Source organism: Columba livia, chromosome 3, assembly GCF_036013475.1.
Source record: "Columba livia isolate bColLiv1 breed racing homer chromosome 3, bColLiv1.pat.W.v2, whole genome shotgun sequence".
Lineage (NCBI taxonomy): Eukaryota > Metazoa > Chordata > Aves > Columbiformes > Columbidae > Columba > Columba livia.
The window spans coordinates 86122025-86144451 of record NC_088604.1 but is presented as its reverse complement, the minus strand read 5'-3'; the positions used below and the strand labels follow the sequence as shown (position 1 = coordinate 86144451).

Genomic DNA, 22427 nt, shown 5'->3' with positions numbered 1-22427 from the left:
AGAAACACCCCGAGACGGTCTTAGCAATGCGATTGCTCCGGCATAAATCCCCCAGGCAGCCAAACACGAGGATTAATGGATACTCTCCCAGGCCACCCCGAAATGCCTGCCTTCCCTCCCAACCTCCTTCCCTGTCCCCCGAACTGCCGCGGTGCGGCTCTGCAGGGAAGAGGGGCCACGCCGCGCCCCTCGCCGCTCCCCGGCCCCGGAACCCAGCGGCGGCGGAGCTCCGCGCACACGCTGCCCCCGCTCCCCGACTCACAGCTCGGCCGGCTGCTCCCCCGCCGCTCCTCCTTCCCTCCCTCCGGCCGCTGCGGAGCCGGGAGGGCAGCGGGGCCGCCCCTCCGCGGCTCAGGGCGTGCGCGGCACCTGCGAGCACCCGTCAGTGCGCGGGCGGGCGGCGGCGCCCCGTGTGCCGGGGGCGCGGGGCCGCGGGTGGCGAGCGGGAGCCGCGGGGAGGCGGCGCTGCCGGCGGGGAGGGCGGGCTGCAGGGAAATCCTGGCACCGCGGAGCGCCGCCTGGGAGGCGGGCAGGGGAGGCGAGCAGCAACCACAGTAACAATAAAGGGGGTCTCTCCCCCCTCCCCCGCTTTTTTTAAGCTCATTGCGGGAGTGGGGGCGTTACGGGGAGCGCCGGAAGGCCACCTCCCAGCCAGGCAGTGCCCCGCTGAGCCCTGGGGTGGGCAGCCTCCCCTGAGCACGGCCAGCTCGGAGAGGTGCTTAAAAGCTGACCATTTTTCACCCAAACCCTCGTCCCCCTCACCTCCTCGGCGCCCCGCTCCGTCACGGGGGAGGCTTTCAGCTCGCTCTCCGCAGCAGCGCCCGCCGCACTCCTTCATTCTGCCTTTCCTCCATCATTTACGCGTTTTTAAGGAGCGCTCAGGCTTTCATGACTCCACGGGCTGCGATTTGCAGGTAAATGGCAAATACTGCGAGAGCTGGCGAGGCGCGGGGGCGTCTCCTCCCGCCCAGCGGCGGGGCCAGACCGGAGTCTCGGCGCGGAGCATCCAGCATCGGCTCCGCGGGACCCGCCGGGGCTAAGAGCCCTTTAATGACAGATTTCAGGGCACCTGCCCATCTGTTTTATACAAGTGAAACTGCCTTGCCCAGAACGTGAAAGGTCTCAAAATAGCTGTTGGCAGTCCAGCAGATTGCTGACTACGAAGCCCATAAATATTGGGCTGATGGTAAATTTTTTTACAAGTTCCTTGGTTGATCCAGATAGAGACCCCGGTTTTGTTTTACTTCTCCCAATGACATCCTCCCAGAGGTTTCTGTTGGCAGGTGCCTGAACTCAACACTCCACATCTGACAGTTTTACCGAAAGGTCATTTTTCAAAATGTTACATTTGGCACTGCCATACAAGCACTGCATGTGCGTTTATTGAAATATTCAGTGTGGTAAATACCTTACCCAGGCTAAGGTATTTTTATAAACATTTGCATGTTTTTCATTACATATGGCATTTTAAAGTAAGTGTAAACGGTGGATGCATTGTATATAAATATATACTTAGTTTAAAATATGTTTACATACCCACATCTGGGTGAGAGAATTTTCCCCTTTGCCCTCTTTGCGTTGTTAGCATTGGAGCACTTCAGTGCTAAAGCACTTTACCACGGGGCATTTGTATTTTCTTTTCTGTAAACACAGTGCTCAAGTTCAGAGAACACTTTCATTTCAAGGTGTTGAGATTATAATATTCAGCATGCCTGGAGACTGCTGTGCCCTTACACATAGAGGGTGAAGTCTCTGGGCAGAAAACATCAGGTCATACACAGCAGTTTATATCCTGATCCTGCTATCTGAAATAAAACTTTCACTGAAAATACTGCCCTGTCACACAAAAGTTCTCGTTGCTGAAGTATTTTCAATTCTATGAAAATCCTTTTAGGGATTTGATCTACATAGCGTGATTTTTTGTTTGGTTGGTTTGGTTTTGGTTTTGGTTTTGGTGGTTTGGTTTGGTTTTTAAGCCCAAGCCCTCCACATGGCAGTTACAATAGCTGAGAGTGAAGCTGCTCGCTCTGTTGGAGCGAGGGCTTTGTGCCCACAGTCCCTCCCCATGCCCAGCGTGCAACCCCAGGCTGGGAACAGGCATCGGCCCAGCCTGGGGCTGGAGGGGGCAGCCCCACCGCTGCCCAAGGGAGTGGGTCAGCTCTGGGCCCCGGCCTCCGACAGTACTGAAGGCATGGCCAGAGACTGCACAGTTCCTGTAATTCTTAATTGCTATTGCAGAAGCCAAAGTAAATTTGAGAGCGGCCCAGAGGCTGCTCCCAGTTTATGCAAAAGGACAGTCAGAGAAAACAGCTATTATAAAGTTTGTGTAAGCAAAAGAAAAAAGAATTCTGTAATAAAACGTGGCTTCCTTGGATACATTTCCAACGTTGCAATTATTCAATTATTTATCCTGCATGAATGCACTCCACACTACCTTTAATCTACCAACTCTACTCTTAAAAGTCTTGAGACTCTCATTTAGGCACCTAATTTAAGTGGTTTAAATTTTTTTAAAAGGGACACTCTAGGGTTGACATTGCTCACACTTCTTTTTAGTTCAGAAGGGACATGCGTAGGCATGCATGTGTGTGGCTCCATGTGCTGAAGCTGAAGAAAACCTACACAACGGTTTCTTAGAACAAAACAAACACATGGATTCATTTGCTATAATAACAGGCTGGCAACATTCTGCAATTGCACACTCAAAATCTTGTCCCAGTCATGTCACAGATCTCTCCTTCTTCTGAATGCTTTCCCTGGCTCTTCTTTTTCAGAGCTGGGTTTCAAACCTCTGTGTGTCACTGTATTGCAGCCCAATTGGGTTTCTCTCTTGTGCTCTTTCATATCATGACCTCCCGCACCTTCGACCTGCAGCACCTGCTCCAGCTTTTCCTCTTCAGTTTTCTCTTGTCTTTATCTATTTGTGCTTGTTTTCACTGTGGTGAGGAGATGACCCGCTTCTCTTTGGCTCTGAAAGTGTATTCAGCCCAAAGCCACACCCGCACTATTTCTGCTCTTCTTGTATCATTGCTCTTTCCTTTTCCAATCCCACGTTAATCGCACCAAGGTTATCAACGGCAGGCTCATTCCCCAGTACAAGGAGCATGTTCTTTACCCTGCACTGTGCCCAAGTGTATCACATGGGCCATTATCATAGAATCATAGAATTGTTTTGTTTGGATCTTTGTTTGGACCTTTAAGATCATTGAGCCCAACCGTTATGTAGCACTCTCAAGTCCACCTCTAAACCATGTCCCCAAGAACCTCATTTAAGCATCTTTTAAACACCTCCAGGGATCATAACTCAATACTGGTTTGTTCTTTCATGAAGAAGCAAAGGACATATTAATAGGGAAGTGTTACATGTAAACATAAGTACAGTTAGTGTTTTGAGGCAGTAGTGGCTTAGAGAAAAGTTTCCGTTTCTCTGCAGAAAAAATGCCAATCCCTTCCCCAGCTTAGCCTATCATGGGAGACAGAAGTGCAGGGGCCAAAGGGAGAACAAAGATTTCTAGAAAACCTCAGTTCTGAATTTCTTCAACTTTTAGCAGTTAAAGTATCGCATTATTAGTACCATGCAGATTTTGAATGGATCACCGGAAAGGAGTGATCAGATCCTCTGCTGTTCAGTCTCTTGCCACCACAGATTTATGTTGTCTCTCCTGTCATTTCAAACCTCTCTCATTAGGAACTAAAGCTGGGGTTTGAAGCATGGTCTTAAGATTCCTAAATGGCAGGCATGCTTGAATACTTAAGTACTTGAATACTTAAGTCGCTGTGATATCTAGAGAATGTGAGTATCTCTTCAAGTGCTTTGCTGAATCAGGATGACTTCTGTTCGCCATAATATTAGTTTTATTTATATATGCCCAACTCAAGTCCATGGTGCTTTTGCATTTCTTTCAGCTGGAGCTAGATGATGCATTTAGTGAGGATTGTTAAGCAGTCTGTTATGCTTTGAAATTGTCTGTTTAAAAGTTGTTCTTTGACAAAGGTTTTATGATCTTTAAAATACACATGATTAACATAAGCTCTGGAAGCTAACAAGTTGAATTATTTAATGTAAACACTCTTCATACTAGCACCATAAACAAGAAAATTTACTAAATCCTTTTTTCAAAAACTGTCTAATACTATTTTCCAGGGTTCCTGAAGATCACATTCTAAAATACTATTGCTAAATAGTGTTTAGCAATACTATATAGGAATAGTCTAAATATTTTTCTCTTTTTAAGTAGTTCCAGTGGATTACCCATACACACATATCCAAACACACACCATTTCTGATAAATTACTTTATAGAGTGACAGAACTGTAGGATCAGAAGGACTTTGAGGTCCTCTCTTCCACATTGTGCCCTGATGCAGGATCAAGCACTCAGCTTTTAAAACCTTCCAAAATCTCTGGACCTCGTCGTGCTCTTTTCCAAGGGGAGACACAGCCCCTTTAGGGTTCCATGAAAGAAGCTGCTATGTAGCACATACAAGCTCATCTCCTCAGGCACCTTCCAAAGTCCCTCCCACATCTCTGTGGCACTGTGGGCAAGTTGGGCAACCACTCACTCAGGCTCTTCCTACACGTGTTCTTTTATCCTCTGTTCCTAAAATCATCCACTGATGGAAATTACGCAAACTCCTGAGGTAGCTTCATAGTCTCATCCCTTCGCTATCCATATTTTTTCTGTTTTCCCGACAGATACACAACTTACATCTCTCTTTGCTGCAAATGAGTCTACTTTCTTCTCCCACTGTATCCAGAAAATGGTGAGACCATGTCCTATATAGCAATGCTTTTGGGAGGCTATTTTTCCCAACTGTATAGTTTTTTCTCACCGTTTGCTCTAACCAAGTTGAAACAATGATCAGGGCTACATAGTACAGCTTCTTTTCATGGAAATTATTATGCAGCATTGGAAAGAAAGAACATGATCTGACTGAGGGAAAAATCTTCTGCAACTTGTTTGCCACAGATTATTTCTATAACTGTCACTTTGGGAATTTCTATAAATAAAATCGCTATCACTCTTCTGAGAAGTGAGCATTTACTACCATTTTTTAAACAGTGAAAAAATACAGATCTGTTTTTCATCTAAATTCTTTATATATTTGAAATCACTCAGAGAAGAAAGTCCAAAGAAATGTGGTTAGGTTTGACGAAAAGAAGCCTCCCAGTGGGATATTTAACAGAATACCTAGAAAACAGTGTTGAAAGACTTATAATGTTTGGAACCTATATTTTCAAGTCTCGTTCCATGACCTCTGAGCTCCAGAGGACCTTACTTGGCTTTAACTCATTATCCTCTGTGGTGATAACACTTTGGATCCAGGGGAGAAAAGAAGGACTAATTGACCCATGGCTTGGACCAGGCTTTGGCCTGACCTGGTACATATTAATGATGGATGTTTAACTTCAAACGTTTTTGATACTCAAACACTGCAGAAGGTTTGGCTTTCCCATTCTGTCTTTTCATACTGCATCATGAAATGCCAAGTGGAAGATGCGTGTGTGTGTGGGCACCAACCTTCCCCCCCACACACCTCCCAGGCTGCCCAGTACTGTCTGGGGGAGTGCATGGGGTAAAGTGGTGATTCAGCTGGTGAAAGGAGGTGGCTGTTCACACACTGCCCTGAAGGGCTTTTCCTTTCTTTTGTCATCTTCTCTCTGGGGTCCCCTAAGCTCAGAGCACTTTCCTCTGCAGAACTCCCCAGGGAGGACAAAAATTCCACAGTGTTTGGTGGGAGGGGATGCAAACAAGGCCCTGGTGCCAGATGAATGCCACTGTCTGTGATCACCAGCAGCTTCAAATACATCACTAATTAATTTTAATAAAAGGAAGTTAATGGCTGTTTTAAACTTAGAAGGGGAAAAGCAGAACAAAAGTCACTTGAAAGGATATTGCAGTTGCTCATATAAATGTAATAAATGGGTACAGCATAGAATAAATATTACTTTTAGTAATAATTTCTCACTTCACAAAGAAAAAGGAGAGTGAAAGAACAATGAGAGCTCTGCAAAATGTTGTCTTGCTTAATATGAAAATTTGTGCATCTGTCTGAGCATTTAGGGACCAATTCTGAAACTGCTGAGTACTCTTCCCTTCCATTATCTGCTGTGGGAGTGAAGAGCAACTGGCATCTTGAGGAATCAGGCTCCTTGGCTGTTTTAATTTAGTCTGACAATATTGCTGAATAAAAATTTTCCTGGGGATAGCCCACAATTACATAGCATGAACTCATTTCTTCATCATAAAATGTGAGCTGAAACCATTCATAACTCCCAGCCAATACTACAACAGGCAATTCCAGTTTTTCATTGCATGGGAAAAGCACTAGCAAGCATTAATGAGTTTCAAAAATAGCTGCCACATCAGAAAATTGTAATTGTGCTTGTTCTTCTAATGTGAATACCTGTTCAGCAGACATCGCTTAAACAATGGCATCCAAATAGACCAGGGCATGTAAAATAGCTACTCCTATTTGTCAGCTGCACACCCATTGTTTTCAGTGAGAGCCTGCAGAGCAGCTTCAGCTGTACATTCCTGGGAAGTGAATAATATCAGTTGAGATTACGCTCCAGTACCACATCTATTACAAGCACATTATAAAGATTGAATATAGCCTAATTAGGAAATGCTGAAGTCGGCTGGGTGTGGATGTGGGCTGGTAAAGCATCATTTTACATGACCTTCACACACTGAAAATGAGAGTTCACAGAGGATAAAGCAAAGGTAACAATATAGATTTCAGTCCCAAATCCAGATATCACATACGCATCTCGCATTCCTCAAACCCTTACCGCTAAGCTAAACAATTGCTCCCCAAGTTTCACTTCCATGAAATTATTTTGTAAACACTCTGTGGATCCAGCAGGACAAACCAAATTTGGTCACATTCTTATTTTTGACACAGATGAGAATTAGAGCTCTGTTCTGGCTTTGAGTGCTGGAAGGAAGAGGTTGCAGGGAGAGGCAGCCAGAGTTTCTCCCAGGAAGCAGGTCTTCTGCATGCCCTTGCAGAAGGTGTGTTTCCCCAACATCACCTACTGCAAAGCCCCTTGCCTCCCCACACAAGCCCTGCTGTGGAAGAAGATTGCTTAGCAAGCCAGCGGTCTCCTTTGGGTCCTTGCATGCTCCCTCGGCTGGGTATTAACACAGCAGCAAAAGACAGCAAGTAGCTGTAGACCACAGTGTCCTATCTGGGTGATGGCACAATTCCAGTTGTAATGTACCTTCAGTTTTTCTTCAGTTTTGGGTTTGGATGGGATCAGAAGATCTGATCAGAAGAAGATCAGAAGAAGCAACAGGAGATTTGCTTTTGGTTTTTACAAATTCCTTGAGGGCTTATCTTTACTGGACAAGTGAAGGGGCAAGCTCTCCTAACAGCTTTATGAGACCTGCTTCTTCTTGTAGGTCTGGCCCTTCTGACATGCCTTCTGCTCTGCAAGACGGCGTTGTTTCACTGCTCTTTGCTTGCAGCCTTACCACAGCATCACTGATCAACATTATGGGATTTCACAGCTGTAAAAATCTGCATCAGCTGCCCCTGTGTCTGCACATTGCTGTTAGCCAGGCATGCTGCTGGCTTACAAGTCACTGACAAAATGCCTTAAAACATGTCTCATGTCTTGCATTTACCTCCTGGTTCCAAAATGAAAGTTGCATTAATGCCAACAGCTGGAACAGATCAGCACTCCGACTTGGATTAATGCCTTACCACGGATTCGAATAGAGGTTGCAAAGAGAGAACTTCAGCATGCCAAGCTGAAAGTAGTTTACTATGTTTGTGGGACAAAGTCTCATCTGTACAGGTACTCACAAAGCACAGACCAGTTTTCCCACAGCATGCCACAGAATGGTGCAATTTAGCATGCAGTTAAAACCAGTAAATATAATTTCTGACATCATGGTATGTCCCATAACTGAATATAGTACCAGAATAGATACACTTGAGCATAGCTCTGCTGCTCTTGTGCTCAGACCTGAGCTAGCAATCAAAAATTTCCCATTTTCTTTGCCATTTATAGATTTTTGAGACCACTGAAATGAAGGAATGATTCATCATTTCTCGTGTTGGCCTTTGCACATTAAGGACTATGAAATTGATTCTCAGATAATTTTACTGAGAGTAGAGAATAATTATTAAGATCAATGGCATGGTGCTGGTGGGAAATGACATGCAGGCATCATCACCTAAATGCACTTTAGTGAGACATGTTTTTACCATGTATTTGATGTGCGCTTCTGTATTTCCTGATGTTATCATAGCTGTGCGGTCCCTGTCCTGTGCCTTGTAACGTGGGAGCATGTCTGCCTTTACCATAGACTCCATAAGCACTGGAGAGTTATCCTTTCTCACAAATAAGATTAGCTCTTTCTATCCTCTGCAACAATATCAACAAAATCTGCATTTAAAATGCAAAAAGCGCCTATTCCACAATCCCATAAATTTTCTCGAGTTCACAATGTAAACAAGTCACAAACCAAGCTTGAAACCACCAAAGCCCCCAAGACTGTAAAGGTCTGACTTTTTCCTGTCGTCCAGTGTGTTCCCAGAGCAGTTAAGGGAAGTGAGCTGCCAACTTATTTTTGCAGCACTAGTTGTGACCCTGTTGTCTGTGAGCCCCTGGTGCCCACTTCTGAGGGTCGTGAAAGGTAAATAAGAAAAGCATCTTCATCATCAGCAGGTTCATGTCTGCACGGGAGAATTTTTAGGAGTCCACAATTTGAGAACAGTGGAAGTAGCTAATCCAGGACGTGCAGTTTCACACCTTTTTCTTACACATGGTAAAGATTATGCCATTTATTTTAGACTGAGAAGTATTAGTTGGAAAAAATATAGGGAAAGCTTAAAAATGGTTAGCATGATAAAATCTGAAATAATTGTTTTAAAGATACCTTAGTTTCGTAAGATACCTTGTACATTTGCAGAAAAAATGTCTGGAAACACAACAGCAAATGTAACTTATATATATTTTAATTTTCATAATATTCACACCAATTATGGTAATGTTTTTACCAGTGCTGCTGTTATATAACTAGATGACCTGACATCTGGCTAAACAAACAACATACTGTACATGATTAAAACATTGATCAAATTGCATAGAATAATAATATGACAGTGCTGGAAAAATTCATTTGCTGGTGATAAATAGTGGTGGGGTTTTTTCCCCAGACAAAAATACTTTCAACCAAAGAATATAACTGTCATTAACTCCTTCTCTCTCTTCCTCACCATCCCACACATATATAAATATGTTGTCATTCTAGAAGATAATTTAGGAAGAAACTGAACTAATCTTTTAAAATGTGGTAACAGCCTATAAACTGGCCATTAACTACAGGCAAAAAGTGCCCTGCTAGTGTAATTAAAGCCTGGAATAAGAAAACTCCCACTTAATTCAGTAGGAATTTTTCCTGCACCAGCTTTGTCCAGAACCAGGTGCTTATGTTTGGGGGGAATTTTGACACTCGGTGAATATCTTAAATCCCATTCTGTTTTAGCTAAATTATTCTTAGTGAGTAACCCCTTAAGCAAACTGGTATGACTGGAATACATACTTTAGAGAAAACAGATGTGTAGCAAACCTTAATCAACAGACTTTCTGCTGAGTGACATAATTTGTTTTTCTTAACTAACCACAATACTAACAGGTTTTTATTTGGGGTCTGGTATGTTTAATGTTGCCTTCCCCCCCCGCCCCGCTTTTGTTGTTTACTATAGGTGTATTACACTTAACACTTATGTCTGTCAAAACTACTGGAGTGGAACAAATTGAATCAGTTAGTAACATCTGCCAGTTTCCTCAAAACACACAAAGTGTTTTTGTTACAAGATTTCCATTACTTGCAGCAGCCAGTGCTCTGAAACCTCTAAGAACAGCTCCTACTTGGTCTAAATTTTCAGGTTGCTACAAAGAGGTGTGCATTAACCCAAACCAGATTCTACATTTGAGTTGATATCATCTGACAATGGAATTAAAAATAAATAATTTTTTTAAAAGGCTACAAGCTTGTCACAAGCTTTCCTGGAAGTGCAGACAATATGGAATCTAACAAACCTTGCTGGATCTGAGCCAGCACAGCACAGAAAGCAGAAAACCACACGCTTATTTGCTTATTCAGCCTGTCTGAATACTTAGAAAATCTGTTGCATGCACCTTTACATCTGACTTCTGATTGTCTACTCCAGGCTGTAAAAAATGAACCTAAAAGAAATAGGAAAATGTGAAATTGCTTTCTAATACCTGTTTTTCCTCTATTTTGATCCAATTTGTAAGATGTGGGTGTCTTTTTATTCCCCATCAACTTTGAGTTCCTTACAAATATTTCATGTAGATCAATCAATGTTCAATTTAATATTGGAGCCATATCAGCTTAAAGCTAGGTTACTACTGCTCAGCTTTGGATTTCCAGCCCTGTGCAGCTATCTTGCATTTCTAAAGAGATGACTTTTCTACTCTATTTTAGTCTATTCTGTTTTTAACTGCACTTTTAACTGACCTGCAAATCTCAGTTGCACATTTTATCCACTACAGACACATCTTTGGGAAAAAAACCCCAAAGCTTTGGCATAATGGAAAAATGTCATGTGATGACTCAATCATGATATGTCCAACTGTGAAAAACTGACTTTGAAAAATTCATTGTTGAAAAAAATGCTAGAACAGATTACAATAAATTCCCTGGTGAATTCTATCAAGAAAGAAATGTGTCTTACTCAGCGTTTACTCACAGTTGACCAGTTCCTGAAGTCCTGAACAAAGACTTGCTCAGGGTCTGATATGGTAGGATATGCACGTGGAGAAGCAGAGGTGATCCTTCCTGAAGGGATGCCAGAGCTCTCAGCATTTCCAATGCTTTGGAGAAGGGAGGGAGATATCAGCTGGGAGTAGGCAGAGGAAGGCATTCAATTTCTGCATCGCACTGTTTTCTTATTTACCTTAGTTTGGCCTGGCTTACTATTGTGTAGTGTTTGTTTTAAAAGTGACTCAGAATTTATGGAGCCTTTCAAGAGGGTGTCCCACAACCTGTGATTCACGACATCCTGCAGAAATGGCATGCTTGTTAATAATACCCTCTCTGTATGGAACTGCATTTCTGAGCTGTGAAACATCACAAGTGCAGACAAAGCCTTCTGACTTAATTCTGTCAAAAACCTATTTTGTGATCACAGCCGTTCAGAGTATAGGTCTACTCCCTCTGAAAAGCTTCCAGAGTGTTTGGTGGCAGCTCACAGGACCCACAGAGCCCATTCCTCCCCACACACTGACCCACAAGAAACAAGGGCATCATATTTAAAAAGCTTAAACGTTTCAATGCTACATTATCTGAAAACCTGGTGGATTTTTAAAATACAAACTTCCAAACTAAAGATTTAGTCTGTAAAGCAAACCACCATGCCCAGCACTGCCTGCTGTGGAGCAGTCCCAGGGGTTTTGCTTGGGAGAGGTTGTCTTACGGCCCACTTGAGTTTAAAGGCAAGTTTGTTGACTTCAGGTAGCTCTCTGCCTGGCAATATGCCTAACAAGATTTACAACTTCGTAGCATGCTGACTAGCACATTAGATATATTTAATATATATCTATACATATATATCTAATTTTAAACTACACTGTTATAAATAACCCCCCATAATATTAACAGATTGACATTATTAACACCTAGTGAAATTAATTTTGAAATATGCAGTCTCTTAAAACTGAAATGGAAATAAAAATTGTAGGAAGGAAAGTGCCATTGAAAGCAAGCTACCATAATGATGCAGCATGCACACAGGTGGGCTTTATGGTTCACTGTTAGTTCCCATGGAACTTGCTGGTACTGTGTGGCTGACATTTGGCCAAATGTACCTGTGACAGAAAGTCCTGCCTGGCCTTCAAACTGACTCATGAGGACACAGTGCCAATGACATTACTATGCATGCCTTACAGTTTGGGGCATTCCTTTTCTGCAAGATAAGACAGTTTTACTCTCCTCAGAAGGCATTACCTGAAAGGAAAATATTGACCATAAATACTGATCTGAATTGAATTACCTTATAGCTAAATAATAATTTTTGTGGGTGGGGACCTTACAGGCAACACTAGAGGAGGACCAAGAAGCACTGAACTTCTACATTCCAGCACTTCTCATTTTGGAGTAGTATTTCCATTTTCTGTAAATAGCTGGAGCTTCAGCTGAGCTGTACAGGATATTGTAAACTGAAACACTTCCTAAAAAACACAATGCCTGCACAGGTGCAGTGAGCAAGCAGGATGATAGCAAGAGTTATTCTGTGACGCTCATCCTCACAAATGTATGTGTCTCTTGATCCCTGTGGCCATAAGAAACCTTTCAGCCACCTTTGCTCTTAGCACTGAATACTCCAAAGTGCAAAGAATGTTTTCAAACAGGATGACAAGGCTACATCCTGCAGAGATTTGAAAGGAATTGATTGCAGAGAGCAGGCAATAGCCCATAATATCCTTCCTGTTCAGTTGGCCCTCCTATCGCTGCCGATCTCAATATGGGGAAGTCCCAAATAAATAGGAGCTTTAAACTTCCCCTGGTGTGCCGCATTGCTATTTGGCATCTAAACCCCTATTATTTGCTATCCAATGGGGAGACAAATGGATCATCGATTAGCTCATGGTAGGTTTCAATTGAGGAATGTGAGTACGTGAAATTGCAGCACCATTAGATCACCCTGGGCTGACAGCTGCTTCAAACGAGCCTCACCCTCCTGTTTTCCAAGGATCTTCCCCACTCCCTGTGGAACACAGGTATCCCTGTTCGCCAGTAGATGCAGCTGGCACATCCAGGCTGGCTCCAGGCTGAGGACAGATGTCTGCAATGAGGACCCTGGCCTCCTCGCAGCTCTGCCAAGGTCTTGCCTGGAGCACATGGCAGCTCTCTGCTCAGTTTCTGTGTTGTTTCCCACAGAACCCGGGGCAGGGAGGAGGCAGCGTGGGGCTGACTTCCCTTCCCTCCAGCAAGCAGCTGGGAAGCGGCTGGGCTGCCCGCACCCAGGGGACAGGAAGCTCTTCTGGATCCACCAGTTTAAGACAGGCCTCGGGCTGGTTCTACAGCGATAGTTTGGTTTGACCACAGGAGTCACCCCTCTCTAGGTTCAAAACACGTGAGCCACACCTCATCCTTATTTGCGTCTCACATCCAAGGTCTTCTCACGGCATCCATATGGTGCTTCTTGACCTTCCAGTGGTAATGACCCTCTAGGCATCAGCCTTTCTCTTCTTCCATGGTTGTTACTTGTAATTAGGGGCTGATTTCGAAAAGGGAATGGTGGGAAGGCAGGAACCAGGCATTGCCCACTTGCTACCTGAGGACTCCTTGCACTGAGGGTGTGCAGCCCTGGGGAGTTTCGAGCAGGTTAGGACTCCCCCTCGGGTGCTGGTCTCCTTCTTGCCATGGGGTAAGGATCTGCCAGGAGAAAAATGAAGGATTTACTTTGGACATGGTGGCTGGGTTCAGCAAGGCTCTGCTCTGAGCATCTGGAAAGAAAAGCGGGGGCTGGATTAAATCTGTGGCTGACTGCACCAATTTATGTGTTTTCTCTCAACTCTCTCTGCAGTTACCCAATAAATGTGTAACTTTTACCAGGGCTGTTCGTTCTTCCTCACAGTTCATCCATATCCTATGTTTTCACCATGTTTGCTTTTCCAGGTTTTGAAGAATGAAAAGACAACTTCACATGGTTTTGTAATACAACAGACTCCAATAGTAAGAAAAAAGGGGTATGCTGACAGGCCAAATTCTGATAAAATGGTGATCTTTTAAGGGGCTGATTCTGCTCTCATTAAGCACAGGGTAAATAAGAAGGAAACTCCACAGTTATCAGGGAAGCTGTAATGTGAAAACATCAGTGATAACAGCTGGATCTCAGATATTTATAAGACGAGATGTAGTGTTCATGTCTGTCCTGTATTTTTGAAGAAGCTTAGCCTGACAGTGATTACTTAATGCCTATTTTATTTTCCAAAAACATATATGTCTAGATTTTCTTCTACCTTATATTTGGAGAATTTAATAAATTCATTTATAAAAGAGGAAATAAGAGTCTGCACTAAGTAGATAACATTGTACTTTTTGTTTAAAAGCAAGTCCTTAGTATAACAGAGTAAGCTAACTGACATGAAAATAATCTTTTGAGTGAATGTTCTTTTACAGCCTTATCTATAAAATGTCCTGAATGTCCATGTACATCAGAGAAAGTAATTAATTATTTTTAGCAATGGCCCAGTGGTTCTAGATAAAAGGCTTAAAACTGGACTTCGAAGGTATCATAGTTTTCATTAATGGGAGGGATGAACTGGATGAGAGCTGATGAGTCACTGCAGGAGCCTCCTGGAATGTTGCTCCAGTTGCGTATCGGGATCCACAGGTGCACATTTCTTGGCCTGGATATTCAAAATTAATAGGGAGGCATTGAACATTCGGCAAATTCTTACTTGATGGAGAATGTTTTCTCTGAAGGAGAAGGGCATGGTAGCCAAACTCCCAGTGCTAAGAGTTGTCTTGAATGTTTTCCTACATCTTTTTGCCATTTACCTCTAGCCTACAGTGCAAGAGAAAGTGAACATCCTGAGACTGGCAGCCAGCCAAAAGCTGAGAGACTTCTCACCTACAAGAGTTTCTTGTGGAGCAGAGGGGAGAGCACATGCAAGAGCTGTGAGTTGTTACTCAGTTTGTAATCTAGAAAAGTTCAGAGTAAGATTCAGTGTTCTGCAAAGGACCCTGCCTACAAAATCCAGTTTACTCTACTGGCAACATATTGCACTTGTACTAGTCAAAAGTATTGAAAATTATGTCTCCTTTTAAGCACCATGCATTTAAAAAATATTTTGTATTTTTTATCACGTATCTTGTAAGGTGATTAGTTTTTGTTACAAACAATTACTGAGGGAACTTCTTAGCATGTCTTATCTTGTTCCTCCTAAGCTTTCCTTTAATCCTAAACAAGAAAAATTATAGTTATGTATCTGTAATAAGACTTTTCTGACCAAAGCAACAGGAAAAGGTGATTGTAATAATGGAAAATTATGCAATTAATCTGAATTGAGTTTGATCCAGCTCTAATCATTAATATATGATATAATACAGACTTTTGATTACATGGTTTGATTAGTCAGTAGGATGACATGCTTCTGCAGAAAGACTTTAAAAATTTGTATTTACCTACTTTCCAACAGCAATAGCATGCAGTAACAGCTGTGAATGATACATCAAAACTGCCATTCCTGGCACATCCCCTGGTTTGTTGTTTGCTTTTTAGTTCCCGACGTGTGCCCTGATCCTGCCTGGAAATCTTGTCTGGGCAAATTTTGATCACTTTCTATATTTGTCTGGGATTTTCAGCCTTCCTAGAGACTAGTTCTTGGCAAAAGGTCAGATGCTGCTTTGCTTTTGCCCTGTACTGACATGTGAGCTGACAGTTTTGGACCTGGCTTATGTAGAGGGGTCCTAGACAAGCAAAGAACATGGACACACTGTATGGATATACACCTCACTGGCACAATGCCTCACGCTCTGGCAAGCATAGAATGAACTCCACACGCCTAATACAGCCACCTTGGACCCATACAATCAGTTTGACACCTACAGCAAGAATCAGCTTTGCTGACTGGGCTGGTATTGCAGAATTACACTGCGGAGGGGCAGTAGGTAGGGCTGGGAAATCCTAGAGGTGTGTATGGCAGTGCCACACAGAGAGAAAGCATCCGCAGCAGAGTTCAGCTGGTCCTATCCTCAATTGCATGATAATAGTTATTTAATCAGCTTTAATTCAGTACTTTCAGTTAATTAGTCCTGACTTTTTTGAGGCCTTTCTCAAAGACAAGCTCTCAGTAGAGATAGTCTCATTTCTCGCTTGGCTCAGCTCCACGTTTGTTTCAGGACTACCATAGATTTTAGACACTGATGCTTCTTGTGACTTAATATATTTGTGAATACACACTAGACATTTGATTATACTTGGGATTGCAAAGAACTCACGATGATCTCCTGTGACAAGATCATTCATTCTGCAGTCCACCGAGCACATGAATATATGACCCTCTGAAGTGTAGCTGAAACACTGACATATAGTTCCTTTTTCAATTGACTCGTTTTTAACTGGAATTTAGAATAATCAGACATCGTATTTTTTTTAGATTTATGTAATTATATAAGCACTACTAAGACTACAAATAAAGCCTTAGATCATCATGAAACAGCAATAACAGTCCAAGAAAAACTTCAAGTTACCAGAAGAATGTTCACTTATGGAAAGAAAGATAAATATTTCTAAGACTCACATCATAATTTTAGTCGTATCTGAAAGAATTTCTTTTCCAGTTTATCTTTTACCTTTGGTAATTAGAAATCATGATTCTTGCCCTGAGGAACTCCAGTTTTCATTTAGTTTTAATTTCAGTGCATGAATGGAATGCAGACCTTTATGCAAAATGCACATGCTGCCCTGTGGCTTTCTCATGGCTGAAGATGTGCTTGTCTGGTGCTTGGTGAGCTAGACTTGAGAAAAAAAAAGCCCTGCAATTTGGGTTGAGCAATGTCCTTTGCTTATGGATGTATGGGATATATTTGTATATAGCTAAGGCTGCTGGTGTCATTTCTATAGATGTGAGTTTGTCAGATAGATGTTTACCTTTTAATCATGATTGTGTTTGTGCTCATTACATAGTTTTGCTTCATCAACTCTTTCATGCTGAATTTTCAGTAAGGAAAGGATTCTGTATCCATTCTTTTCAAGAAAAAATATGATACAGGAAAAAAAAACAAGCATTAAAAGAGGAGAATTATCTTTTGCCAAGATTGTAAGTAATTCCTAAGGAATTTAGTCAGCTTGTTCGACTAAAATATTTTATTTAAAATAATAACTACATTTATAACACACCAGCTCCCTTCCCAACTAAGCTACTTTGCAATTTGTAAGAGCAGTCAGAATAGATAGATCATATCAATTAAATTTTTTTCAGGACCTGTTTTATCATCCAGCTAATTTCATGCAATTGCAAAAGTCAGGCATCCAAAAATAACATGATAGTTTCCCCCCAAATCATAAGATTTTAAGTAATAAAAATGTTGATTCCTTGATGTTAGATACACTCTGTGTGACCTTCTACCTAGTCTGCGTCATACCTTGCGCTAAAAACAGCACATGGTATTGTATTTCACTCTCCTTAAAAGCCCACTGTGTCCCTGGACATTCAGCAGATCTCTCTGATATATCATCAGTTTCTGTGCAGGTTTACTCAAATCAAAAGTATTTCTAAGTAAGAATCATTCCACATGTGCATTAAATTAATCAGTGCAACTTTTCTCAGGAATATGGTGTCTATTTACACAATAGTAGCAATAGCTACTATGAAGATTTAATGCTGTTTAAACATAAGCTAGGTACCGTATTTTTTCACTTAGCCTTGCCACTCCCAACATTTTGCAAAATGGGAGTCAAGCCTTGAGGTCAGCCTACAAATCACAATATTAAAGCAGAAATAAAAGTTGCACTCTTTTTTTTTTTTTTCATCTTGTCCTTTTTTGTGTCTTTATAACTTATTTAATAGTACCATGTGTTCATGTTTTTTGCAGCACAGAATTCCAGGATCTAGGTTTTACATGAAACACAGTAAATATCATAGGACTTCAAGTGAGAAGCTATATTGGCAGCTGGACTGCAGTTGTAACATCATTCAAAATTTTCCAGCTTTCTTCCCCTGCCAGCTTTACATAAGGGCATTTGAAGTGATATGGGGGAAAGATATAGTAGTCTGGCTACAAAGGGCTTGAGAAACTGTCACAAAATCAGTGTCTAGTTTGCAAAAATAAGTTTGTCATTTTAAGTATAGATCCTGCATTTTTGCATGTACTTAAAAGCATAGTAAGGAAATCTGTGTAAGGAATGAATAGTTAACTGGAAAAAAAAAAAGAAGGATTAAAGAACAAAACAATCCATCTTAAATTTCCAGCTTCTTGTATCTACACCATGCTAAGCGAGAAAGTAGGCAGAGGGGTAAGCTAGGATTTCTAATACTGTATATAGTTCAGAAACACAAATGTTTGCAGTGCCTTTATGTTGTATACAAATACTGGTAAACCACCCAGTTTTGAAAAATACAATAACTCAAGAGCAGATGTGAAAACTACAGCACAGTCTGCTACTTTTCAGTAAACTCCATACTTGAAATACATTCAACATGAAATACAAGTGGTACATTATCACAGTCCCCACATTTCAGGCATATTTAGTGTGAATTATGAACAAATACATGAGGAAACAACTGGCTACATTATTCAGTGCCACTTTCAGCATTAACAACAACTGCAATGTGTCCCCCATCCCATACTGACCCCTGAAAATTGTTCTGTACTTCCTAATTCAGTGAAGGGGTTCCAATAATAAACTAATCATGTCTTCCACCTGAAGCTGCCTAATACTGGCTCTCAGTAGGATCAGTGGGCTTTCAAAGAGTCCCGTGATAATCACAGCTGAGCTATTTTCCGTGTTTAAACCAGATCTTTTCAGTTCTACTTGGACGAATGTTTTACATTGCTGCTGCTGTCTTTCCTCCTCTGTCCACCCCAGATTCATGTCCCCACTTCTGAGGGTGAAGGGGCTTCTCTTATGCCAATATAATTGTTTTTCAGCCAGATCCATTCTCCAGCTCACCTTGTGGCTGCCCAAGTATGTGTATTGTACCAAGTAGGGGAAAAATCAGGGCGAGGGCATTAACAGCTCCAGCCGGGGCAAGATCGCTTCCTTCAGCAACATCCTAGTGGATGAAAGTGTTTGTCAACACTTGGACATCAATATGTTTCATGAGACATAATAGAGCATAAAAGTACAAAACAATCTGTTCTCAGATCTACTGTTCATTGAGAAGTCCTACGTGGTGACGTGGTGGTTGACTGCTATGGATTTTGAGAGGACTCTGTGCTGGCACTGGTACGCTCACATCACCCACCATGCCACAGCCATTCCTACAGATCTGAAATTGCAAGCCCATGAATAGCTCAGGTACCCCCAAAACCCCATTCCTCAGCTGAGCCCCGCTGAATCTACCCAGACCAAGAGTCAGGGCCCCAGATGTGCACCTGACCTCAGCCTCAGCATTTTAGCCTGGCCTACAGATGGGGTGGGAGGAAGCAAATCATAAAATTGCAATGGGAAAGGCTTTTTTAATTTCTGAGGATTGAAACCACAGTCACATTCTTGTTGTTAGACAAAACTATGTCCGCTAGAGGGCTCTTCTAATTTTGTCTAATAAAATCAAAATGAAAATTTTATTGAAACATTAAAATCAAATTACATAGTTATGTGAACTGCTAGAAATTGAAGGCTAAGTCATATCCCACTGAAAAGGTAAGTAGTGATAATAATACTGAGCAATTTTTTAATCAAAAGCACACCTATTATCAACCAATTATCTACTTATTATCAATTATACACTAATTTATCCTCTCTGACACAGCAATGACTTCCATTTTATACATGGAGTGATTTAGATGGACCAGATGTACCTGACACCAGATTCTGATTCAATGATGCAGTGAAGGTCAGACTTCAAAGTTCTGAGCATGTTGTCTTCCCACTGGCAATTAATAATTTGTTAAATTTATATAACTGAGTAAATGTGAACAAAGGTTTTCAGTAGCCAATCTGCATTATAAAGGATAATTTTAAATTAATTAACTACTGACTGAATTTTATCTACCTGACCCCGAGGTCTGCAGCTTTTCTCAGGGAGATTTTCTCAGATTTTCTCAGAGTTTACATGGCTGCTTTTACCAAGACAAGGTGAAGATAAACTGCCTTGTTTCAAGTACATGTTTACTTCCCCCCTTGCCGCAGTCACCACTCCGGGGAACTGCTGCTCAGTTTGTTCACCATTCCATACATCTACATACAGCTGCAGCTGAAGTGAGTACAGAGAAATGCTGAAGCTTAAGCCACTACAACTTGACCCCAGTAAGAACAATTATTTCAGTCCTTCTACTGTTCACTTTCCAGGTTGTGGATGATACCTCAGAGATGAAGCGTGATCGAAGCATTTCTCCACGGAACACCAAGCTGGGCCCGAGAGGTGCTTCTGGTTCAGAGCCTGTGGCAGGGGCTCAGGTAAGGACACGCAGGGGAGGAAAGGGAACAGGTTCAGATGGAAACAGCGAGTGTGAAGCTGCTCTCCCCCCCCTCTCAGCTCTGACTGCTCAGTGCTTTTCATCGTGTTTGGCCCTTGCAAGGCAGGAACCTCTGACTTAATCACTCAGCAGCTTTATTTGACCACGGTCAGCCTCTCTCTTTAGGAAACATGATTACTGGGGCCTAAATGTTTCCTAGAGTCTTTCATCTTTCCTCTATCTAATTAATGCTAATTTCCTTGATGGTGCTCCTAAAGTACAGTTGGAGCCTGGATGCAGATTACAGAGCACTTTACAATATCAGCATTAAATCAGACAGAGATTGTGAAGCACATATAATATGCATTTCCTGAGGCTTGCGAAGGGTGGGATTTTATCTTGCAGTGCATTAGTGCCCCTGAGATTGTGTAACACTATAAGTCACTCAGTTATCATGACACTTGGTTGCCTGGAAATCCTCTTCCTTTACTCCATATGCCTCTTTCATTTTTGTAGACAAATCAGTTTGACACGTGTTAACCTGGAACTATAACTTTTGCCTTTCAGACAGTTTTCAAGAGTGATTTTTCTCAAGAAGTAAAATATGTAATAAACATGCTGAGAGAAATGAAGAGGGACTAAAATCATCTTCAGGAGGATCACGCTCCTATTTTTGAACTCAAATGCATACCTGACACATAACAGAAGAATGCACATTAAAACTAAAAGGTACACTCAGCTTGCACTGTGATGGGTATGATACCACTGAATCCATGAAAAGAAAATTGTCTTCCATTTTAGAGATGCTTGCCTCCAGTAAGAAAGTTATATGGGTTATTTTTCAATGTAGTGTTAGACCACTTGGCTATACGACCTACGCCAAATCATGCAGTGAGCATCATTCCACGTATTACTGAGAAGTCATTCATGTAGTGATATACGACCGCTTGCATAAGCACGTTTCAAGGTACATTTGTGGATGTACATGCAGAAGTGCAGGTGGAATTTGGAGATCAAGTTCTAAAGATGTGTCCTAAATGCTCTAAAATACAAACCTATCCGGCTTTATAACTCCAGTAGCCACTGTGCTCCATTGTCTGGTCACTTCCAGTAGTGGAAAGCAGATATGAAATGTGACACTTTTGGCTCGGTAGTATTTTGTCATCACTTCCTACTGATTACCCAGGGATCTGAGCAGCCCGGGGAATTACCACAGATTTTGTCTCTGCTGTTCTGAACAGTATCTCTCTGATGGCAATACATGCAACCCAGTACAGTTTATAACTTAATTCAGACTGCTGTCACAACTCTCAGTTACAGTATTGGGTCAGTTTCTCTGTCAAAGATCAGAAAAACTCCCAGTAGATCTTCCTAGCTAAAGTACACTACCTTCTAAAATCCGTTCAAGGAAGGAAAACTCAAGCAAATATATATTTGTGTCCTTAGTAATACCAAACTTTCCCATGTTTTTACCTGAGTTTTTATAGAAATTATAAAATGATAACATGATCAGAGCACATATATATAAATTTTTAAAAAGTATATATTGAGCTTTCTCCAGAGGCGTTTTTCCAAGCCACCATATATGAAAATCAGTTTGTTTTTTTCAATAACAGCTTAGCTTCAGTGACTGCAGTGACCCAAACCCAAGTTATTTTCATTGTAAATGATGATACCCACATTTTACAAAACCTTTGTATTATTTAGTTTAAAATCCTCCTCCCTTTTAATGAAATACAGTAGCTGGCACTTCTACTGAAAAAATCATTAAATATTTCCATATTGGCTTCCAGCTTGTCTGGTGTTTTTGCCTGGCAGAATACAGTGCATCTTTGTGTGTTATTAATGGGCTGAGCTTCTGGACAAGACCACGCTTTTTGCCACTGCAGAATTTTCTTACAAACTATGCACTATAAAATGGATAGAAACAGAAACTTTCATAGATCCAGAGGGGATTCTTTTTCACAGAATAAGTCACCTTCATTAGACAAAAGTCAAAATAGGGATTTCTTCCCTTCAAAGCATTTTTTTCTTTTTTTTCAAAAAATCCTAGGCATTTTAGCTGTTGCAAAACTGGAGGAATGTGGGAGGCTGTTAGCCTGCAGGTCTGGTCTTTGGCCTGTACGAGTCCTCCCCTCCTTTTGACTCTAAGATGAAGGATAACGGTATGAACGCTGCAGATGCAGAACTACAAAGAAGGGCTGCCAGATGTGGGTGGTGCAGACAAATCACTGTCAAGCATTAGAGGAGCCTTTCCAGGGGGATTGCGGGCTCTGGGCCAGGAAATGTGCCATTCCCAACAGCACTAGGAACC

The 22427-nt window shown here is 41.8% G+C and overlaps 2 protein-coding genes across 4 annotated transcripts in view; one reads left to right on the top strand and one right to left on the bottom strand.

The window, feature by feature from the left end:
• CDC42EP3 (CDC42 effector protein 3) overlaps window positions 1–10756 on the bottom strand; it is a 37619-nt gene extending 26863 nt beyond the window's left edge. Inside the window, exon 1 of one of the 3 annotated variants that reach the window (XM_065057988.1) lies at window positions 10734–10756. The gene's annotated coding sequence lies outside the window, so the exon portion shown is untranslated. Of the gene's footprint in view, window positions 1–262; window positions 407–762; window positions 907–10733 lie in introns of those variants that run through there. The other 2 variants (XM_005503779.3, XM_065057987.1) reach the window with 2 other exon arrangements.
• Window positions 27–21905, top strand: LOC135579189 (uncharacterized protein ENSP00000471857-like). Its single transcript, XM_065059534.1, has 3 exons — window positions 27–914; window positions 20007–20114; window positions 20681–21905. Exons 1-3 carry the CDS (start codon window positions 27–29, stop codon window positions 20753–20755), a joined length of 1071 nt encoding a protein of 356 aa, XP_064915606.1. The 3' UTR covers window positions 20756–21905.
• Window positions 21906–22427: the final 522 nt, after the last annotated feature.

Bases quoted from the DNA above. Each gene is read 5' to 3' on its own strand.
- LOC135579189 (XM_065059534.1), top strand. From the start codon at position 27: ATGCGATTGCTCCGGCATAAATCCCCCAGGCAGCCAAACACGAGGATT. The intron at 915-20,006 runs GTAAATGGCAAA...TTCACTTTCCAG, and splicing joins CCACGGGCTGCGATTTGCAG to GTTGTGGATGATACCTCAGA. The intron at 20,115-20,680 runs GTAAGGACACGC...TTTGCCTTTCAG, and splicing joins AGCCTGTGGCAGGGGCTCAG to ACAGTTTTCAAGAGTGATTT.